Raw genomic sequence first — 20,206 nt, forward strand, 5'->3', positions numbered from 1 at the left:
CCCCTCGTGTACCGTTCTGGCCTTCATAGGTGCTCGATAACAGCACTTGCCCCTACAGTCTGTTAAGGCTATATGGGGGATCTTTATCTTTGTTTTGTTAGGGGGGAGCGGTGACGCAGTGGTTAGCGCGTTGCTCTGCGAATCCGCGACTCGAGTTCCATTCCCGCTCATGACCATCGACGAATAATTGACTCCGTCCTCGGGCCGCTCCCTATGTCGACTCAGCATAAAATGACAAAGGCGGGCGACCGCGTGGCTGGCCATCTCACCCTCTCGTGTGCTACGTACCGGCTTGCAACATGTGCTCGTTAACAGCACTTCCCCCAACAGTCTGTTAAAGGCTACACGGAGGAGCGTTGCATGTGATGGGACATTGCGTGTCCTCGTCTCGACGAATGTGTGTGTGTTTTGTTTGCGTGCCTGTGCGCATTCGAATGCGTGTTACTTTGTGAATGCCTTAAGGGGGATTGGAATTATTGTGGTGTGTGTGCGTGTGTCACGGTGTGTTAGCGCGCTGCGCTACGAACCTGGCGACCCAAGTTCGTTTCCCGCTCACGGCCAACATCGGTGACGATTATCTAGGTCCACTCAGCCTTAAATGAGTATCTGATACGGTACGTGAATATCGCCACGAGGGAGACAAAGGCGGACGGGTGTGGTGCTGGTCTATCATCCCCTCGTGTGCGTTACTGGCCTTCACAAGTGCTCGCTAACAACACTTTCCACAACATTTAAGCCTATACGGGGGATCTTTATCACTATATATGTGTATATGAATGTGTATATAAATGCGTGTATAAATGTACTGTATACGATGTGTATGTATCCAGTGCTTAATTGTTATGGAGAGGTGTACTTTACACTCTAGTGGTAGTGCCTTACGCCAGTAGCAACTTACTCTAAGCCAGCCGAGCAACATTCAGTAAAATATCGAGAGGGAATATAAGTCCTGCATGCAGTGTTGGATTATCTTAGGAGCATAAGTAGCGACATATGCACTTTCAAGGGCCCCGCGCTAAATGCTTTCAAGCTATCAATTCCGGTTCAGTGATGCTGCACTTGCTCTATTACTATAGTACTATACCGCATTCAACTTTTACGAACGACTGACTGGGTGTTTAAGGTTAGCGATTTGTCATATTATCTGGCTGTATAGCAAATTAAAAAATACAATTATTTTATTGTGCGAGTAAAAAATTCGTGTTTTAATATTTACGTGTTTTTTTTCTTTCATTTTAAGGCCCCTTTATAACATCTGCTAGAGGCCCCCTCACCAAGCTCCATCCGGCACTGCCCTCCAGTGAGTGCGCGTGCGTTCTGGGCTGAGCGAGGAGCTCGCGAGAAGGGAGTTAACTCGATTCGCTGAACCGATTGCAACTTCTGAAGAGCGGGGTCGATCCCCGCTCCGAAACCCCGAGCCCCATGCGCTCCGTGTGTGGTGGTTACGATGTTGGCAAAGGGAAGACAGAGCGAGAGCGGCTGTTAGGGGTCCATCCATTGAGTAGGTACGCAAACATCTGTCGAAACTTGACCCCTCCCCTCCTCCCTGTAGGCACGCCGACTTTTTACCCCCCCCCCCCCCCACCTGCGTACGTACACTTGACGCACCCCCCCCCCGAATCCTATAGAACGGCCGATGTTTAATCCACGCAGAAACGATCAAAGATTAATAATATTAACATGTTTAATCAAACATATAGTACATCAGCGCCGGACTATCTAACTCATTTGAAGGCCGATGTGGACAAATTATTATCGAGGCTTCACCCCCCCCCCCCCACCCCCGTTCCCTATGCGCACATTGTCAGTAGATCCCCCATACGCAAGCGTACGCGTTTGGGTCACCCCCCCCCCCATCCCCCCTCCACGCGTACGGACTAAATGGATGTCCCCTAAGCGAGCTCGCCTCTGCGTGGTCAAACCAAGGACGTCGTTACCCAGCGCTGCGCAGCGCGGCGGCGCAATGGTTTATTGCTGACTGCGCTTCGTCGCATCGGACGATGTCGTGATGTGCTGAGCGGCAGCAGAGACGACGGCTCGTCATGCCACTTCGATGCGGTTGAGGCAGATGCCTGCGTCCGGGGCAAGCGGAGTGATCGCCGCGCCTGCTGTGAACCACGGCAGGCGAGCCGAGTTCGACTGCTGGCGATTTGAGATCTCAACCGCCGCTCGGTTTCTCACGAATCGCCTTACACCAACTAACCAACCCCGCACCGACCAGCCTGGTGAAGTATGGTCAAATGACCCGCAAGTTAAAGTCAGCATCACGTTCTCTCTCGGGCTGTGAGGCTAATTTAATGCGTTGTAGGCTTTCGCGAACAATATCATCCATAATAGAGGTTTTTTTGGGTTAGATCGCTTAAATATATAAATGTTGTGTCGTGGAAACCCGCCACCACCCGACACAGCTAACTAGTAAGGGTTGTCACGTAAGAGTGCACCACATCTACGCTTCTATATAAGGAACGAAACAGGTGGACTTCATTAATCTGGCTGTCGCCTGATGAAGCTAGTTGTAAATACTGGCAAAACGTCGTACTCGGATTGTAAATGTTGTGGCTTGGCTCTCCAACACACCGGTTCGTGCTGTGCTAGTATACTACACTATATACTACACTATACACTACACTACTACACACTAGTGCTGTACTAGTGACGAATTGGCCACATTCTGTTCACGTGACAACCCTTACTAGTTGGCTGTGTCGGGTGGTGGCGGGTTTCCACGACACATTTATATATTTACGCGATCTAACCCAACCTAAACCTCTATTACGGCCGTGAGGCTAAGTTTTGTAAAGTTATAAAGGCGTGGCCCCTCAATCGCTCGCTGATGCCACTGCTGGTGGAAGTATCTCGACTAGAGAGAGCCCTCGAGGGTAGCGTGGTCTACGTTTGGAGTCGCTGCTCAGAGGTCTTGGAGCAGGTGCGGATACCCACATCTTTACCCCACCACTCTAACGATGCTGCACACATTAACGCTGCTAAGGGGTGGACAGAGGCAACGGCGGGTTGAAATTGACTAAACACGTTGACGAAACACCGTCGTTGTTTTTGTTGTTGTTTTTGAAACCACCACGCCGGGAGATCGAATGGAATCAGCGATACTCTGAACGTAACGGTGGTAGAACCCTGCAATTGGTTAAAGGCGCAAGCCTGCAGTTGCTTGCTCGTGACGCTGCTGCCGGAAGAACCCGAAAGAGAGACCCTCTATGACTATGCCATGTATTGTAATTCAGATTGTGTGTCCTGTGTGTGAGCACGCATAGGGCTGCACGTGTTTGTGTGTGTGTGGGAAGCGGTAGCGTTACGGTTAGCCTGCCACACTACGAACCTGATTATCCTGATTCCCGCTCACGGCCAACACCAGTGACGATTATCTGAACCGGTCCTGGGCCTCGCGTAGGTCGACTCAGCCTCAAATGAGTACCTGGTGCAATGTGTAAACATCGCCATTGGGAGACAAAGGCGTGGTGTTGGCCACCCACCCCCTCGTGTGCCACAGTGCCGGCCTTCATATGTGCTCGCTAACAGCACTTGCCCCTACAGTCTGTTACATGCTACACGGGGGATCTGTGTCTCTGCGTATTCGCTGGAGCTGTCACATCATTAAAAAACAAAACAACTTTCTTTGCCCCACGTTTACTGCCGTGGCTACGAATACCATAACGACGACGCCGGTGAGAGAGAGAGAGGGGAGGGGAGAGGGGAGGGAGAGAGCCTTGTTACGGAGAGGCTCAAACCTTCCCCTCTCACAAGGCGCGCCGCTCTAATGCCTCCCGTCACGAAGGGATATTCTAGCGCAACAGTTAGAGTCCTTTGGATGTATCGAGTTGCAAAGAGCGACGTTTGGCTGAAGTAATGAAAATTGCGTTTCTCTCGCAATAGGGCAGCCTTGAATGCACGCGTTCGTGTGTGTGTATGTGTGTGTGGAGCGGCGGTGCTCGCTAACAGCACTTGCCCCAACGCTATGTTGAGACTATACGGGGGATGTTTGTCTTTGGAGCGGTGGCGTAGCGGTTAGCGCACTGCGCAAATAATCCGGCAGACCGGGGTTCGATTCCCGCTCGCGGCCAACGCCAGTGACGACGAACATCTCAACCGGTGCTGGGCCTCCCCTAGGCAGACGCAGCCTCAAATGATGTCCTAGTGTGTGGTGTGTACACATCAGCACTGGTGAGACAAAGGTGGGCACGCGTGGTGTTGTGCCCGTTTCTGTGTGTAATAGACATCAGTAGTAGAGAGACAAAGATGGCCCAGCGTGATTCTGACCACACCACCCACCCCACTCCCTGGCACCTTCGATTAGCACAGTTGGATAGTATGGTGCGAAAGAAGTTCAACATACATACCACACAACCGCTTGTACACCGTACCGGCTTTACTAGATGTTTCGCAGTCGCACTTGCACCCACAGACTGTACGGGTAGAGAGGGATCTTTGCCTTCGCTTTTGGAGCGCGTGCGAGTTCGGAGTGTATCTCATTTCAATCAAGTCGTGGACTCACTACTGTGACTCTCAACTCAGAAGGTGGCCCTGAAGCGGTGTTGGAAATTCGACATTCGTGTTGCAGGGCAGTTGGTTCCTCTGTAGGGACGAACACTGTTGACTCCCCATGCAGTAGTGATCATGTCATCGACCTCGGAGCGATGAGAGGCTGAGTCGACTTCCAAGCGGGATTTCAACTTGAGCGGTCTAAACAGTAGCGCCCCCTAACCGGAATGTATTGCGATAGGCGCTCGCAAACATCACTCCACTCTCAAGTCCACATTGCGTGCTATGAAGATAAAGTTACATATCTACACACACACGCACATCTATAATATATCATGTGTGTGTGTGTATTTAGGTAGAAGGGATGGAGGATCTCGTGTGCGGGAACTGGAGATGACTGGGCCATCAGAGTCAGAAGATGTATTGACACTGGAGGAATTTGATGAGCTTCATAGGTATTTTTCACGGATGTCCTGTAGCATTGCGTGACCGAGGGATGGTGACTGCTTAGGGAAGCCTTCATCCAGCAGTGGGTAGATCACGGATGATGAAGATAAATATCATGATATGCCCTTTTAAATGTAAACATGAATGTATGCGTACAATGTATACAGTACTGCATATAGGCGTTGTAATACACAGAATTAGACTTCAAATAACCTACAAATATGTATCATCTGAAAGTCTGTGTACTCACATCACGTCCGGTGCTACAGCAAATGCGAACCTTCTGGTCACAATAACTTACGTTTAAGTATTCCACATTTTAAGTACTGTATTACACATTTCATACAAATAGTGCAAGTTGTTTTCTGTGTTCTTGGGTCATATTATTTGCTCGTTTACCGAACGTACATCTGTAACAACAACAACAACAACAACCCACAACTACGGGGCAATCACGACTTAAAAGCTAAATCCCAACTATTTTTAGTATTTTACCAGGTAAGGCCCACTGAGCTACATCGCTTTTTTTAAGAAGCGACCTGGCCACACGTGATTACTTAACGAAGTGGCTTATCGTGTCGATTCTAAATGTGGAGGGGAAACCCGGAGGACCCGGAGAAAAATCCACGCGGCCACGGGCAGAGTGACGCGCACACTCCAAATAGACAGCAGCTGTGAGGGTTCTCGGATCGAACCCACGGACCTTCTGTATACCAGGCGAGGCTGTTCCCATCTCGCCACCGCGGTGCCCTCATTCACCAGCCGTGGCTCCCAGTGAAATGCCCATTGTCTGCACTGCCACATAACCCTTGCGAGGTGTTCCATGTCACCATGAAGCGACCGTGAGCCCGTGAACGTTCGAAATGAAATCGAACATTTGGGTGATGCTACTGCTACTACTGCGTTTGTAGTTAACAATTTAAAAACGCAACAACGTGTGTGCCAGTGCCATTGACGAATCCACCGCGTGCCTCGTGTTTGTTGAATTTTGTTTAATCGGGCTGCGAGTCAGTGCTCTTAGAAGCGAGACAGAGAGTCAGCTCGTCCGGCCGGACACGACAAGGCCGTTGTATATCCACGTGAACTCTCGCCGTCGTCCAGTGCCGAGAAGTTAACGCAGCTTCAGCAAAGGAAGGTCCCGGCTCGCCTCTGCCCGTGTCATATGGATCGCATTATAGGCGACCATAGCAAAGCTGTGTCAGTCTCACGCAGGCAACGGGGATTGGTAATGATGGGGGCGGGGGGGGGTGTAACAATATAGTCGCTTACAACACAAAAGGCTTCATGCGCTTAGTATTTCATTGCCTTGTGTTATGACGCACGGATGAAAGTACCGCATTGTTTATCAAGACCGCATATAAACGCACACACACACACGCGCACACACACACACACGCACACACGCACCCACACACACGCACACACACACGCACACACGCACACACACGCACACACGCGCAACTTGTTACGAGATTGATTTATGAATGTGCCTGCACACTCTGGCGAAGCGGTATGAACCTGGCGACCTGCGCTTGATTCCAAGCCACGGGCCCACATCGTTGGTGAGTGATGTCCGAACCAGTCGCGCTCATCACAACCTCCTGTCCCTCCGCCCCTTGCATCAACCCCTACGGACTATGGTGGTGAAGTATTGAGCCAAACGTCCCCGTGACTGGCGCGATATGATACGAGGCCTTCATCCAGCAGTGGATTGACAAAGAGTTACGATTTATTGGGAGTGTACGTATTGCACATAGTACTCAACAAAAATCCACATCATGTTGTTAAGAGCCATATGTGGTGTGCTTTGATGGTTGATTGTGTTAAATCATTCCATTCAGATTTTTTACAACGATGAGAAAACTGCCAATCTCAATGTGCATAGTTTACACAATTAGTTCAGGACATCCGTATTATGACAATAACACTTATACCATGTCAAGTAGTTGTCAAATAATACATTTGGTCTCTTGGCATCAACTGAAATTATCCAGTGAGCAATATGTATGTTGAGATGTTATTATACGTGAATGGAAAACACTTGTTTGTGAGATATGCGGGATATATGTTTCTGTTCTGTGTATGAATCCATGGGGAGCGTTGGAACAGTGGTTAGCACATTGCGCTATGAACCCGGCGTCCCGATTTCAATTCTCCGACGCGGCTAACATCAGAGTTCTTCCCTTCCCCCCCACTCCTCTCCCTCCCAATACAAAGATAAAGATCCCCCGTAAAGCTTTAACTGATTTTCGGGGCAAGTGCTATTAGCGAGCACCTATGAAGGCCGGCACGGCACATTAGAGGGTCGGTGAGCAGCATCACGCCCGGCCGCCTTTGTCTCCCCAGTGGCGAAGTTTACACATCGCACCAAGTATTCATTTAAGGCTGAGTCGACCTAAGGGATGCCCAGGACCGGTTCAGATATTCCTCACCGATGTTAGCCGTGAGCGGGTATCGATAACTCGGGTCGCTGGATTCGTGACGCAGCCCGCTAGCCACGGCACCACCGTTCCTCGTGCACACACCTCGTCATCAATACTCATTGACCAGCGCGGCCAAGTCAGGTGAAACATCCCCCTTCACCGACACGCGTGGCGTGGGCGTGTCTGTTCGATCTCAATCAAGGATCAATCAAGGATCAATCAAAGTCCAATCAATGTTTAATCAAGATTCCATCAAGGTTCGATCAAGGTTCCATCAATGTTTAATCAAGCTGATCAATGTTTGATCAAGGTTTGATCAAGGTTCGATTAAGGTTTGATCAAGGTTTGATCAAGTTTTAATAAATGTTTGATCAAGGTTCCATTAATGTTTAATCAAGCTTCGATCAAGGTTCGATTAAGGTTTAATCAAGGTTTAATCAAGGTTCAAATCAAAGTTCAATCAAGGTTCGATCAAGGTTTTATCAAGGTTTAATCACGATGTGATTAAGGTTCGATTAAGTTTTAATCAAGGTTTGATCAAGATTTGATCAAGGTTTAATCAAGTTTAATCAAGCTTCAATCAAGCATCGATCAATATTTTGATCAAGGTTTATTGCCACCACGAGCTGGATCACACGGCGCGCCCGTCACGTGAGCTTCACAATGCAGAGCGAGCGTGCGGCTTGTGATCTGTCGCTCGCTCTCTGTGGACATGCCGAGTGACAGCGAGACGAGGGGACCACCACTTTGCACGGCACCACGCTAAAACTCACCCTGCATCTCGACGTGCGCGTTTCTTAAAGGCGGTCGGTCCTGGGCCCTCCCCTAGGTCGACTCAGCCTCAAATGAGTACCTGGTGCGGTGTGTAAACATTGCCACTGGGGAGACAAAGGCGTCCGGGCGTGGTGCTGGCCATCCACCCCAACGTGTGCCGTACCGGCCTTCATAAACGCTCGCGAACAGCACTCGGACCCAAACAGTCCGTCTTTGCTATGAGACACACAAGCTCATGATTATTTTGTCTTGTGAATAAAATAATTTCGTGTCAAACCAGTCATTGCCAATAGACACATCTCGCAGTTCACCAGCATTCGTTCAAGCACGGCATGACTGCTGATGAGGCAGAGAATGTCGAAACCGATTCAGAGCCACATCGATTGTATTGAAGCAACGCTGTTGAAATGACGCACTCACAGAATGGCGTTTGGCTGACGGGAAGTATTACAATTTAACTTTCGTATTTTGTGTCTGTGGAGGGACATACATATGAAGGAGATCGATTATAGAGTATCTTCTTATTCGTGTGGTTACTTCGGTTCTCCGCAAACATGGCGATCCATTTACAGATACCACACTGATTTCGAATGGCCCTCTCGCTATCTTTTAAACAGCTGGTTAGATGTCGTAAATAAAGCGATGGCTCCGCGTCGTACGGAGGAGAGAGTCAGCATGCATCTGACGCGTGCTGAGGTGTACGGATGACGTGCGTAAAGGCGTTTAAACGCAATGTAGTTGTCTGCGCAATGCCTACGTGTTGTGTTAGTGGGGTATCTAGAAATGGATCACCCCGTACTTGCTGCCGTATGCCCGACTGGCAGCAGGACCGTGAACGTTGTGGCGAACTCTTGAGTTGTGGTATAATAAATATATAATATATATTAACATTTAACGTAGATTAAGGTGCCATGGTGAACTATATATACTTTATACTTGTGGTAACGTATTGCAGACACTGTGCATTTAAATTAACATTTATAAATAATATTGCTTTTTAATCGATCAGCCTATGGTAACGGGCATCCGCAGAAGACGTGCAGCGTTGTACCAACGTTGGCCCGACGTTGGTACAATCCAACATTCCACGACGTTTCACTGGGTTCCGGACCCGATTTGGCGAGCGGTCAAAACGTTGTGAGAATCGCAATAACCGCAACTCCGCATTCACGACGGCAGGCTGTGTGCAAGTCGAAGCAGCCGTCGTTGTGTCATATGCTGAGTCAATCAGCCACGTGTTGCAATGCTCTCATCAAGCGTGCGGTGAACGGCCGCTATGGAAGTGGGACATTCAAACCGCGTCGAGTGATGGGGCACGCACCTTTATTCTGCGATCAGTTCTTTAACTAATACAAAACGGTGTTTGTCAATTCTTGCACACTTAGCGCATGTGTCGGTTCTGTTCGTATCCAGGGGACGTCGCTTAAAAACGCGTCGAGGCTATTGATACTACAGTGCTGTATCACAGACAAGGCTTCAAATCATATCCCGTATAGAGCTTCATTAAACAACAACCGGTGTGTAGCTTCGTAGCTTATAAAGAAATAAAACTAATATCACACTCAGGTTAAGTGTGAGTCAAGCACAAGATCCTCACGTGAACGAAAAACTCCACCACCGTATGATGTATCCATCCATGTATTATTTAAAACACACGCGCACGTGAGCTGCAAAAAAAAAATGTTAATGCAAAAGTTGAATTCATAGCCGCTCATATCTTAGTTCAATTAATATTCCGCGTCCATCCCAACAACCCTTAACCGCACAAATTATACACGCACGGACGAGCACCGAACATCTAATTCATATTTAATAAATAAAACGCTTTCTCCCCCTCGATCAAACTGTTGGGGCCAAGGGCTGTTAGCCAGCAGCGACTGCAGGCCGGCACGGCTCACCACTGGGTGGGTGCCCGGCACCAGCTGCTCGCTTTAAGACTGAGTCGACCTAGGGGAGGGGCCCAGGTCCGGATCAAGATATTCGTCAATATTGTATGTCGCTCGCGAGCGAGCGAGAATCCAACGCGTGTGGCCACGTTCACAGCGCCAGCGTATGAATGAAGAACACGAAGCAGCTGCACGAGCATTCGCCACGCAGGGACACAGACAAAGATCCCCCGTAAAGCCTTGACGGATATTTCGGGCAAGTGCCGTTAGCGAGCGCCTTATGAAGGCCGGTACGGCGCACGAGGGGGTTTGGGTGGCCAGCACCACACCGACACACACATGACAAAGATCAAAGATCCCCCGTATAGCCTTAACAGACTGTAGAGGCAAGTGCTGTTAGCGAGCACCTATGAAGGCCGGAACGGTACACGAGGGGGTGGGTGGCCAGCACCACGCCCGACCGCCTTTGTCTCCCCAGTAGCGATGTTTACACACCGCAGCGGGTACTCATTTCAGGCTGAATCGACCTAGGGGAGGCCCAGGACCGGTTCAGATAATCGTCACTGGTGTTGGCCGTGAGCGGGAATCGAACTCGGGTCGCCAGGTTCATAGCGCAGTGCGCTAACCGCTACACCACCGCTCCCCCCACACACGAACACACAACACATCAGCTCCCTCCCGTAACCATACGTGTTGCTGTGTAAAGTGCCACTCGCGAGCACACACAGAGAGATTCCGCCACGGCCAGCGCGACAACCGGCCACCTTTATCTCCCCAGTGCCGCTGTGCACGGAGGATCGATCCACGCCCTGCTTGGTACGCGACTGTTCCTTTACTTATCTGTGGCCGGGGATCGAACTCAGCTCGCCGGGTTCGGGGCGCAGTGCGCAAGACCCCACTGCGTCGTCTGAACGACAGAGCGAGGCAATCGCAGCACCTCCGATTAGCACGTGTTTGGCCACGTCTACGTACGGTGCGAAAGAAGTTCTACGTACACACATACACACGGCGGCGTGGGTGTGAAACGGTGGCGCGGTGGTGAGCGCACTGCTCTTATCGGAATGTCTATTTATACTGGAGGAGGAATCCGATGAGCTATGAAGCTCTTTCCCCGCAGACGTCCAGTATGAACACGGCGAGCTGAGTTCGATTCCCGGCACAGGCAACACATTAACAACATCGAGTCACGTAACGACCCGATTCCTCTGGGGTGGGGGGGGGTTCAATGTCACCAACCAATCGACCCCGCACCGATGAGTTGTGGTCATAACCAACTCGGTGTCGGGGGGGGGGGGCCTTCATCCAGCAGTAGATTTAGCAAGGGCCGCAGTGATGAACTCGTTCTTAGCAGGAGTGTTTTCGCGCGGTGCACCGCTAGTCGGTGCTCTGTGTGCGCGCGCTCACGGCATTTGCCCCACCGGTCTGTGCGAGGCTATAGGGGTCTTGGCTGTGCGTGTCGCAGGCTCTGCCTTGTGATCGAGTCACACGCGCACATCGCTGTGAGTGCCGTCACACGTCACGTAAACACAAGCTCAGAACGGGTGCCAGCAACGCTGCCTTGAAATGAAATAGAACGAGCATTGTGTGCTGCGAAGAAGGGCTATTTACCCGAAACGTTGCGTGTTAAAAACTGTGTATATATCTTTGTTTCTTTGACGAATGCGTTCAGTTGTTATGTTGTTATTTGTGCACCACTGCCAACCCAGCAAGCAACATCGCCACCAAATCATTTGTACGAGTAGCAGTGTGTGGGTGGAAGCCAACTGTGGTTACCGTCTGGATGGACTCTGCCCCGCCACGGGAATGTGTAATTTCCACCACTGGCTCAAGGGCAGATAAGTACCGCCTCAGTGCTCAATTGAGCATTAAAACACTGACTTTAGGAAGCTAAATGCATACAACCAAACGTATGCACACACATTGTTGCATCATGCAGCCAACGTCAAAATAACGCGCTTAACAATGCTCCTGACTAATGCCGTATTCTTCGGACCATCAGACGCACCGGAAAGTAAGACGCACCCCACGGTGTCAACACAATTATACAAATCTGGTCACACACACGCACCTACACACACACGCGCCTACCAGATTATAAGACGCACATCTTTTTTTTTATATAAATGTATGCAAATCTGGCCACAAACGCCCCTACCGGATTATAAGACGCAACCCCGACTTTCGCTGTAAAATGCGGACGAACATGTGCGTCCTATAATCTGGAGAATGCGGTAAGTACATGCCAGGTACAGGAGGGTGGAGAGGAGTCATGATTGCGGCCACCTGAGTTCGATCCACGGCCACGGCGAACGCCAACGGGAGGTGTTGATGGTTGGGCTGAATGCACCCTTAAACAAGCCGCATTGACCAGCGTGGTGAAGTATGGTCAACCCCCGTGACTGAAAAAACCCGAGCGGTGGTGGGGGCGGAGCGGAGAAGCCTCCAACCAGCAGGAGTGTGCTCTGCATAAGGTTCATTGCCCGAAACGTCGCCTATTTGTATATATTTTTTTTATTTAAGAGCAGCGTTATTGACGAACGTAGTACAGTATATTGAGTTTTTCGCTATTTGTGCCTATGCACCACTGTCAATGCAGTGTCACAAAACAATTCATAATAAAGGTTTTTATGGGTTAGATCGCGTTAATTATAAATGTCTCGTAACCCTCCACCACCCGGCACGGCCATGCAGTAAAAAATGCGTCCCGTTTACAAAAGACAAATAGTTCACTATTTTAGCCCACCGGTGTGTTGAAGAGTGAATCAACATCATTTAAACATTTTAATACGACATTTCGCTGGTAATTACAAAACAAGTGGAATCTAGCAGTTGACAGAGCACCGTCTGTACGCTTGCAACTGCAGATACCATTGATTGCAACACGTGGACACACAAACAACGCCAACCCCCACCCACCCACCCATGTGTTGGCACAAGTGGCGTTAGCGAGCAACTCTGAAGCCTGGCACGGCACACACGGGCGGGGGAATGGGTGGGTAACACCACGCCCGACCGCCTTTGTCTCTCCCGGTGTGTAATGTCCCGTACATCGCGATCTTCGACGCCGAAGAAGCGTGTTCGGATGATCGTCACTGATGGCGATTGGAGCGGTGGGAGAGAGGGGATTGAACTCGGGGTTGGCACGGTTCGGAGCGCAGCGCGCGCCAACCGCTTGCCACTACCGATCCCCACGCTGGTCACGGGAATGCGCGTTGGACTTCTTTCGCACCGTACGTGGCCGACTTTGCTCATCGGAGGTGCAGGGAGTAGTGCAACGAAACCAAACACGACACAAAAAGGCCGCTCTCAAAAATTGCGTTTTCAATGTTCATTTTTTTAAGGTGCTCAGTCCAAACAACACACGCACAGCAAATACAAAGACACCCCGTATAGCCTGAACAGACTGTTGGGGCAAGGGCTGTTAGCGAGCACCTATTAAGGCCGAAACGACACACGAGGGGGTGGGTGGCTAGCACCACGCCCGGCCGCCTTTGTCTCCCAAGTGGCGGTGTTTTTAAACATCGCACGAAGTTCTCAATCGAGGCTGAGTCAACCCAGGGGACGCGCAGAACCGGTTCAGAGAATCGTCACCGGTGTTGGCCGTGAGCGGGAATCGAACTCGGGTCGCCAGGTTCGGAGCGCTCCAACCGCTGCACTACATTCACGATGTATGTTGAACTTCTTTCGCACCGTACATAGCCGACCGTGATAACCGGAGGTCGGGAGAAGGACGGCAAACTAGACACACACAGGCGGTTCTGAATAAATGAGTTTGTCAATGTCGGTCTAAAAGTGCTCAGTACATAGAACTCCAATTAGCACGGTTGGCTACGTAGGATGCGGGGACGAAGTCCCACGTGCGTACAGACACACCACACGCACCACACACACACACCACACACACCACACACACCACACACACACACCACACACACACACCACACACACAGACCACACACACACACCACACACACCACACACACACACCACACACACCACACATACCACACACACACACCACACCCACCACACACACCACACACACACCACAACACATACACACCACACACACCACACACACACACCACACACACCACACACACACACCGCACACACACCACAACACATACACCACACATACACACCACACACACCACACACACACACACCGCACACACACCAACACACACCACACACACAGACCACACACACACCACAACACACACACACCACACATACACACCACACACACCACACACACACACCACACACACCACACACACACACCACAACACATACACACCACACACACCACACACACCACACACACAGACCGCACACACACCACAACACATACACCACACATACACACCACACACACCACACACCACACACACCACACACACAGACCACACACACACACCACACACACAGACCACACATACACCCCACACACACCACACACATACCACACACACCACACACACACCACACACACAGACCACACACACTCCACAACACACACACCACACATACACACCACACAGACCACACACACTACACACACACCACACACACACCACACACACACTACACACACACTACACACACACCACACACACAGACCACCCACACACCACAACACACACACCACACACACCACACACTACACACTACACACACACACTACACACCCACCCCACACACACACTACACACACACTACACACACCACACACACACTCACCATATATACACACCACACACACTACATACACCACACACACACCACACACACCACACCCCACACACACTACACACACACCACACGCAACACACACACACACCACACACACACTGCACACACACACACACCACACACACCACACACACACTACACACACACCACACACACCACACACAACACACACACCACACACAACACACACACCACACCACACTCACACCACACACACCACACACAGACCACCCACTACAACACACACTACACACAACACACACACACACATCACACTCCACACACATACCACACACACACCACACACACTACATACACCACACACACCCCATATACACCTCACCCGACACACCACACACACACACCACACAGACCACACACCCACACACACAGCACACAACCACCACACACACACCCCACACACACACATACCACACACACACACACCACACAACACAAACCACACCACACACACCACACACACACACCACACACACGACACCACACACACCACACAGAGACCACACACACACCACAACACACACACACCACACACACCACACCACACACACACCACACACACTCCACACACATCACACCACACACACCACACACACTACACACACCACACACACACACAAACACCACACACAACACACACACACAACACACATACACCACACACACTACACACACACACCACACACACGCACTGGGCGTAACAACGCGACAGCGGACACAGCACGAACTGCGCCACCACCGCCGCCACCACCCACCTTGGGGCCACATTCGCTCCGGGGGACTTGGCGTCTGTGCGCTGCTCGCTGGCCAAGGCTGCCCGCCCCGCTCCGCACTTGCCCGCCCAGACCCGAGCAGCAGCATCAGCAGCATCAGCGGCGGCGGCTGCTTGCTCCGAACGCGTGGAAGAGCTTCTCACCCAGACACCCCTCGTGGTTGCATGGAACTTGGCGTGCGAGCTTTGTTGCCGTCTGCTGCAGATAAGGGCCTCCGGTGCGTGGTGCGTGTATTATGCTGCGTTGTTACTGGTGCACGGCACATATATGGGCATGTGAATGCGTGCATTGGTCCCGCGGTGAGTACATGTTAAAGTCACTTTAAATACGATATTCTTAACAGACGCGTGCATTGGTTGCAGACACGCAGACACACACACAGCCCACGCTCGCTTCCTATCCGTGTCCTACACGCACATATGTATATGTTAATTAATGAGCCTGGCAGTAAGTCAAACTGTGAGTTGAGTCACTTTTACTTGAGACAGAGACCGATGGTTACATTGGGTGCACGCGCACACACGCGCACGCGCGCGCTCCCTTATCCGTGACCTCCCGCACACGGCGGCAGTCAGCGTGTACGTGACACCGTGTGTGCGTGTGTGTGTGTCACAAGAGAGAGACACACACACGGGCTGATGGGGGCTGGCTGGTTTAAGACCTCGCTAATTATGGCTAAAAATACGTCAAACAAAAGCCTTCGTAAGTGAAAGGGCGTGGGGGTGGGGGGAGGTGGTGGTGGTGGTGGTTTGGTTTTGGCGAAGGGGGTCTCTGGGTCAAAAATGCATCGGGTCACGCCAGATGCACCTCCTGGCTGCACGCGGTAACGCGATATCGCTATTAGGCAGTGCTGCTGTACGCGACGGCGATGCAGATGGTGAACTTTACCCTCCCCCTCCACTATCGAGACAAAGACAAAGATCCCCCGTATAGACTGTCAATGTCAGTCGGGAGCAAGTGCTGTTCGCGGGCACCTATGGAAGGGCACGGCGCGACCAGCACCTCGCCCGGGCCGCCTTTGTCTCTCCCAGTGGCGATGTTTTACTCCACAGCGGCAGGTACTCACTTGAGGCTGAGTCGACCTAGGGGAGGCCTAGCAGCGGTGTTGGCCGTGGGTGGATATCGAACCCGGGTCGCACGGTTCGGAGCGTGGCACGCTACATAATTCTCACTCACACGTGCAATGGGAACCGGGGAGCATATACTTTGGGGGCAGTAGTATAGTGCAACAATTGATTTTTCAGCACTGGCCCCCCCTGCTAACACACGCGCGATCACACGCAACTTGTACGATTCGTCTTGCCACTCCACTGCTGGATGAAGGCCTCCCCACACCGTGCGCACAGTGAGGTTGACTTGTGTGTGTATGTCCATGTAGATAATTATACAAAGACAAAGATCTCCCGTTTAGCCTGCAACTGACTGTTCAGGCAAGTGCTGCACCGCACGCGAGAGGGTGGGTGACTCACACCACGCCCGGCCGTCTTTGTATCCCCAGTGGGGGTGTTGAAACACCGCACCAGGTACCCATTTGGGGCTGAGTCGACCTCGGGGAGGCCTAGAACCGGTTCAGATAATCGTCGCTGGTGCTGGCCGTGATTGGGAATCGAACTGGGGTTGGCCGGGTTCATTGCGCCGCGCGGTCACCGCTACACTACAGAACGACACAGACAGACAGATGCACAGACACACATACACGCAGTGACATGACGACTCACACACAGACACACGCAGTCACATGACAGATCACACACACACACAGGCACACAGACACACATACATACACGCATTGACAAGACAGATCACACACAGACACACACACACACAGACACACACAGACACACAGACACATACACGCAGTGACATGACAACTCACACACGCGCGCATACAAACTTGCCAAGAGCTGGAACACAATCCCAAATCTCATTTTCCAGAGCGCTCACTTTGATGTGGAGATGACTTAGAGGCACGAGTGGTTTCACGAGATCACACACAGACGGGTAACTGAAAGCCGTACACGCAAAGCCTCTGTCATCAGCGTTTGCGTTGTCGCATGGGGGGGCTCTTCGATCTCGCCAACAGCGCTTCATGTGTTTTTTTGCGGTGTCAGCAAAAAATGTCGCTCGTTTTCAAATGCGACCGCATTTGCGTAACTTCTCCGGTAATGCCACACTATTAAAGTGTCTCTAACATCAAGTTAAATACATCCGTCAGAACAATATCGTTCCCGATAAGTCGCGTAAGTGGTACTCGTAGGCTGCCGTGACAAGGGCTGTTTGCGAGTGCCTATTACATTCTAGACTTGAAGCTTTCGTGACTGCAAGGAATCATATTCTTAGGTGTTTTCGGTAAAGTCACGTAGGTAAAACATCAAAATTAATAAAAAATAATAAAATAAAATATTTTATTTTATTATTTTTATTAATTTTGATGTTTTAATAAAAATAATAAAATAAAATATTTTATTTTATTATTAATAAAAATAATAAAATAAAATATTTTATTTTATTATTAATAAAAATAATAAAATAAAATATTTTATTTTATTATTTTTATTAATTTTGATGTTTTAATAAAAATAATAAAATAAAATATTTTCTTTTATTATTTTTATTAATTTTGATGTTTTACCTACGTGACTTTACCGAAAACACCTAAGAATATGCCTATTACATCTCAGAATGAGAGAGCGAAGGGATGAGAGGATGGAGCATGTGGCACGCGTGTGCCGGCAGTCAAACTGAAGGCCCCGCGCCTCACGGTACGTGCTGCCCAGTGGTGTCTCTTGTAAACACAAGTACGGGCTGCTCTACGACAACACGTGTTGTTTTCATCACGCGAATGGGATATAACGCGATGGATGTATTAGGGGCCGTCCATAAATGACGTCACGCACCTGGGGTGGGGGAGGGGGTCAGACATTTGTGACGATGTGTGACGATGGGGGGGTGGGGGGTTGAGAAATGTGACGTCACATCAAAATGCGCAACTTTAAATAAGTATAGAATTGTTATAACAACACTAAGTGTGACGATGGTGGGGGGGGGGGGGTCAAAAATCGTCCAAAATCGCGTGACGTCATTTATGGACGGCCCCTTAAGGAACACATATTTTGAGTGAACAGAAGAATGACGTCGCGCGAGCTAGGGAGAAGCGGTTGTAGGGCTGCCATGCTCCCTCGTCTGTGTTCAGCCTGCATAGGGGCCGTCCATAAATGACGTCACGCGATTTTGGACGATTCCCCCCCCCCCCCCTCGTCACACGGCGTCACAAAAAGTCAGACCCCCTTTTAAATATGACGTCACAAAAAAATAAAACATTCTTCAAATAGGCTTTAAACTATTGCCATTGTAGTGCGTATTTAATGTGGCGCTGCACTCTGATGTTGTAGGAGAAAACATTTATTAAAAAGTATATTTAATTACGTAGAATGTGTTGTTTATATTTATTAAAAGTTGCGCATTTTGATGTGACGTCACATTTATCAACCCCCCCCCCTCGTCACACATCGTCACAAATGTCTTACCATCCCCCCCCCCAGGTGTGTGACGTAATTTATGGACGGCCCCATACGAATCTCACGTGTTATCGCGGGACTGTGCTTTATCCTATATTATATATGAAAACGCGATTTTTCCCTTAATGCGTTGTTCTCCAGGAACGCAACTCCCGCGTTATAGGAGAACGGACTGTACAGCAATGCCTCGATATACGAAGTAGATGTGTTCCTACAGCTTCGTGTATTGAGAATTCGTGTGTTGAATATCTTATAACATTAGTGCTATGAGGATGCGTTCCCAGCCTTCGTATTTTACCATTTCATACTATAAACACTTGTTAACTTACCGTTCATATTGTAAACAAAGACAATTATATTGCTAATAATATTATACTTTATACTGTGCAGTATTAAAATATAAAAACTGACATGAATAAAACAAATAGTGAAGGCCTCGACACAGAGGCGTTGTTTCTCTGTGTGTCTCTGTGTGATCTCTCTCTGTGTGTCTCTGTGTTGTCTCTCTCTCTGCTTGTGTGTCTGTCTGTGTGTCTCCGTGTCTGTGTTTTGTCTATCTCTCAAATTTAGCAATCTTTGGAAAAACGTAATCAACCAGGTAGGGTGTTGACTGTTATGTTAGCCGACTCTCTGTGTTGTATTGCATTATATTTCTAAGTTTACTTTTCTCTTTCATTTGTACCTGCTTGTGTTGCAATCGAAACGTCATATGCTATTTTTTTTCTACGTGACTTTACCGAAAGAACCAAAGAGTAAGAAACCCATTTTAATTATTATTTATATAGTACCGCAGATCGTCTACTTTATTATTTATGCATTTCCGCGTATTAATTTATTATTTTACTTAATTGCGTAGCTTTCTGTTATCCAATAATGGTCAAACAAATTCCAACATTCATAATACTGAAACTTCGTTTTTGGAATATACGCATATCGAGGAATTGCTGCAAATGATTAGGTCATGGTGCATAAGCACAATTAACAAACACTCGATGCGTTTGTCCAATAATATCGAAATAAAAAGGGTTAAATATATTATATCTATTTCAGGCAGTGTCCCCCCTTCTTCATAGCATAACTGTGCTATGGATATTTAGTGCATAATTTATATT

The 20,206-nt window shown here is 49.5% G+C and overlaps 1 protein-coding gene across 1 annotated transcript in view; it reads right to left on the reverse strand.

The window, feature by feature from the left end:
* Positions 1-15,761, reverse strand: part of LOC133350349 (homeobox protein aristaless-like 4) — a 120,755-nt gene extending 104,994 nt beyond the window's left edge. Inside the window, exon 1 of the mRNA XM_061564635.1 lies at positions 15,559-15,761. Within this exon, the coding sequence (XP_061420619.1) occupies positions 15,559-15,673 (115 nt within the window). The 5' untranslated portion in view covers positions 15,674-15,761. The remainder of the gene's footprint in view (positions 1-15,558) is intronic.
* Between the last annotated feature and the right edge of the window lie 4,445 nt (positions 15,762-20,206).

This window comes from Lethenteron reissneri, chromosome 33 (assembly GCF_015708825.2).
Source record: "Lethenteron reissneri isolate LAM-NWPU_2019-01 chromosome 33, ASM1570882v1, whole genome shotgun sequence".
Taxonomy (NCBI): domain Eukaryota; kingdom Metazoa; phylum Chordata; class Hyperoartia; order Petromyzontiformes; family Petromyzontidae; genus Lethenteron; species Lethenteron reissneri.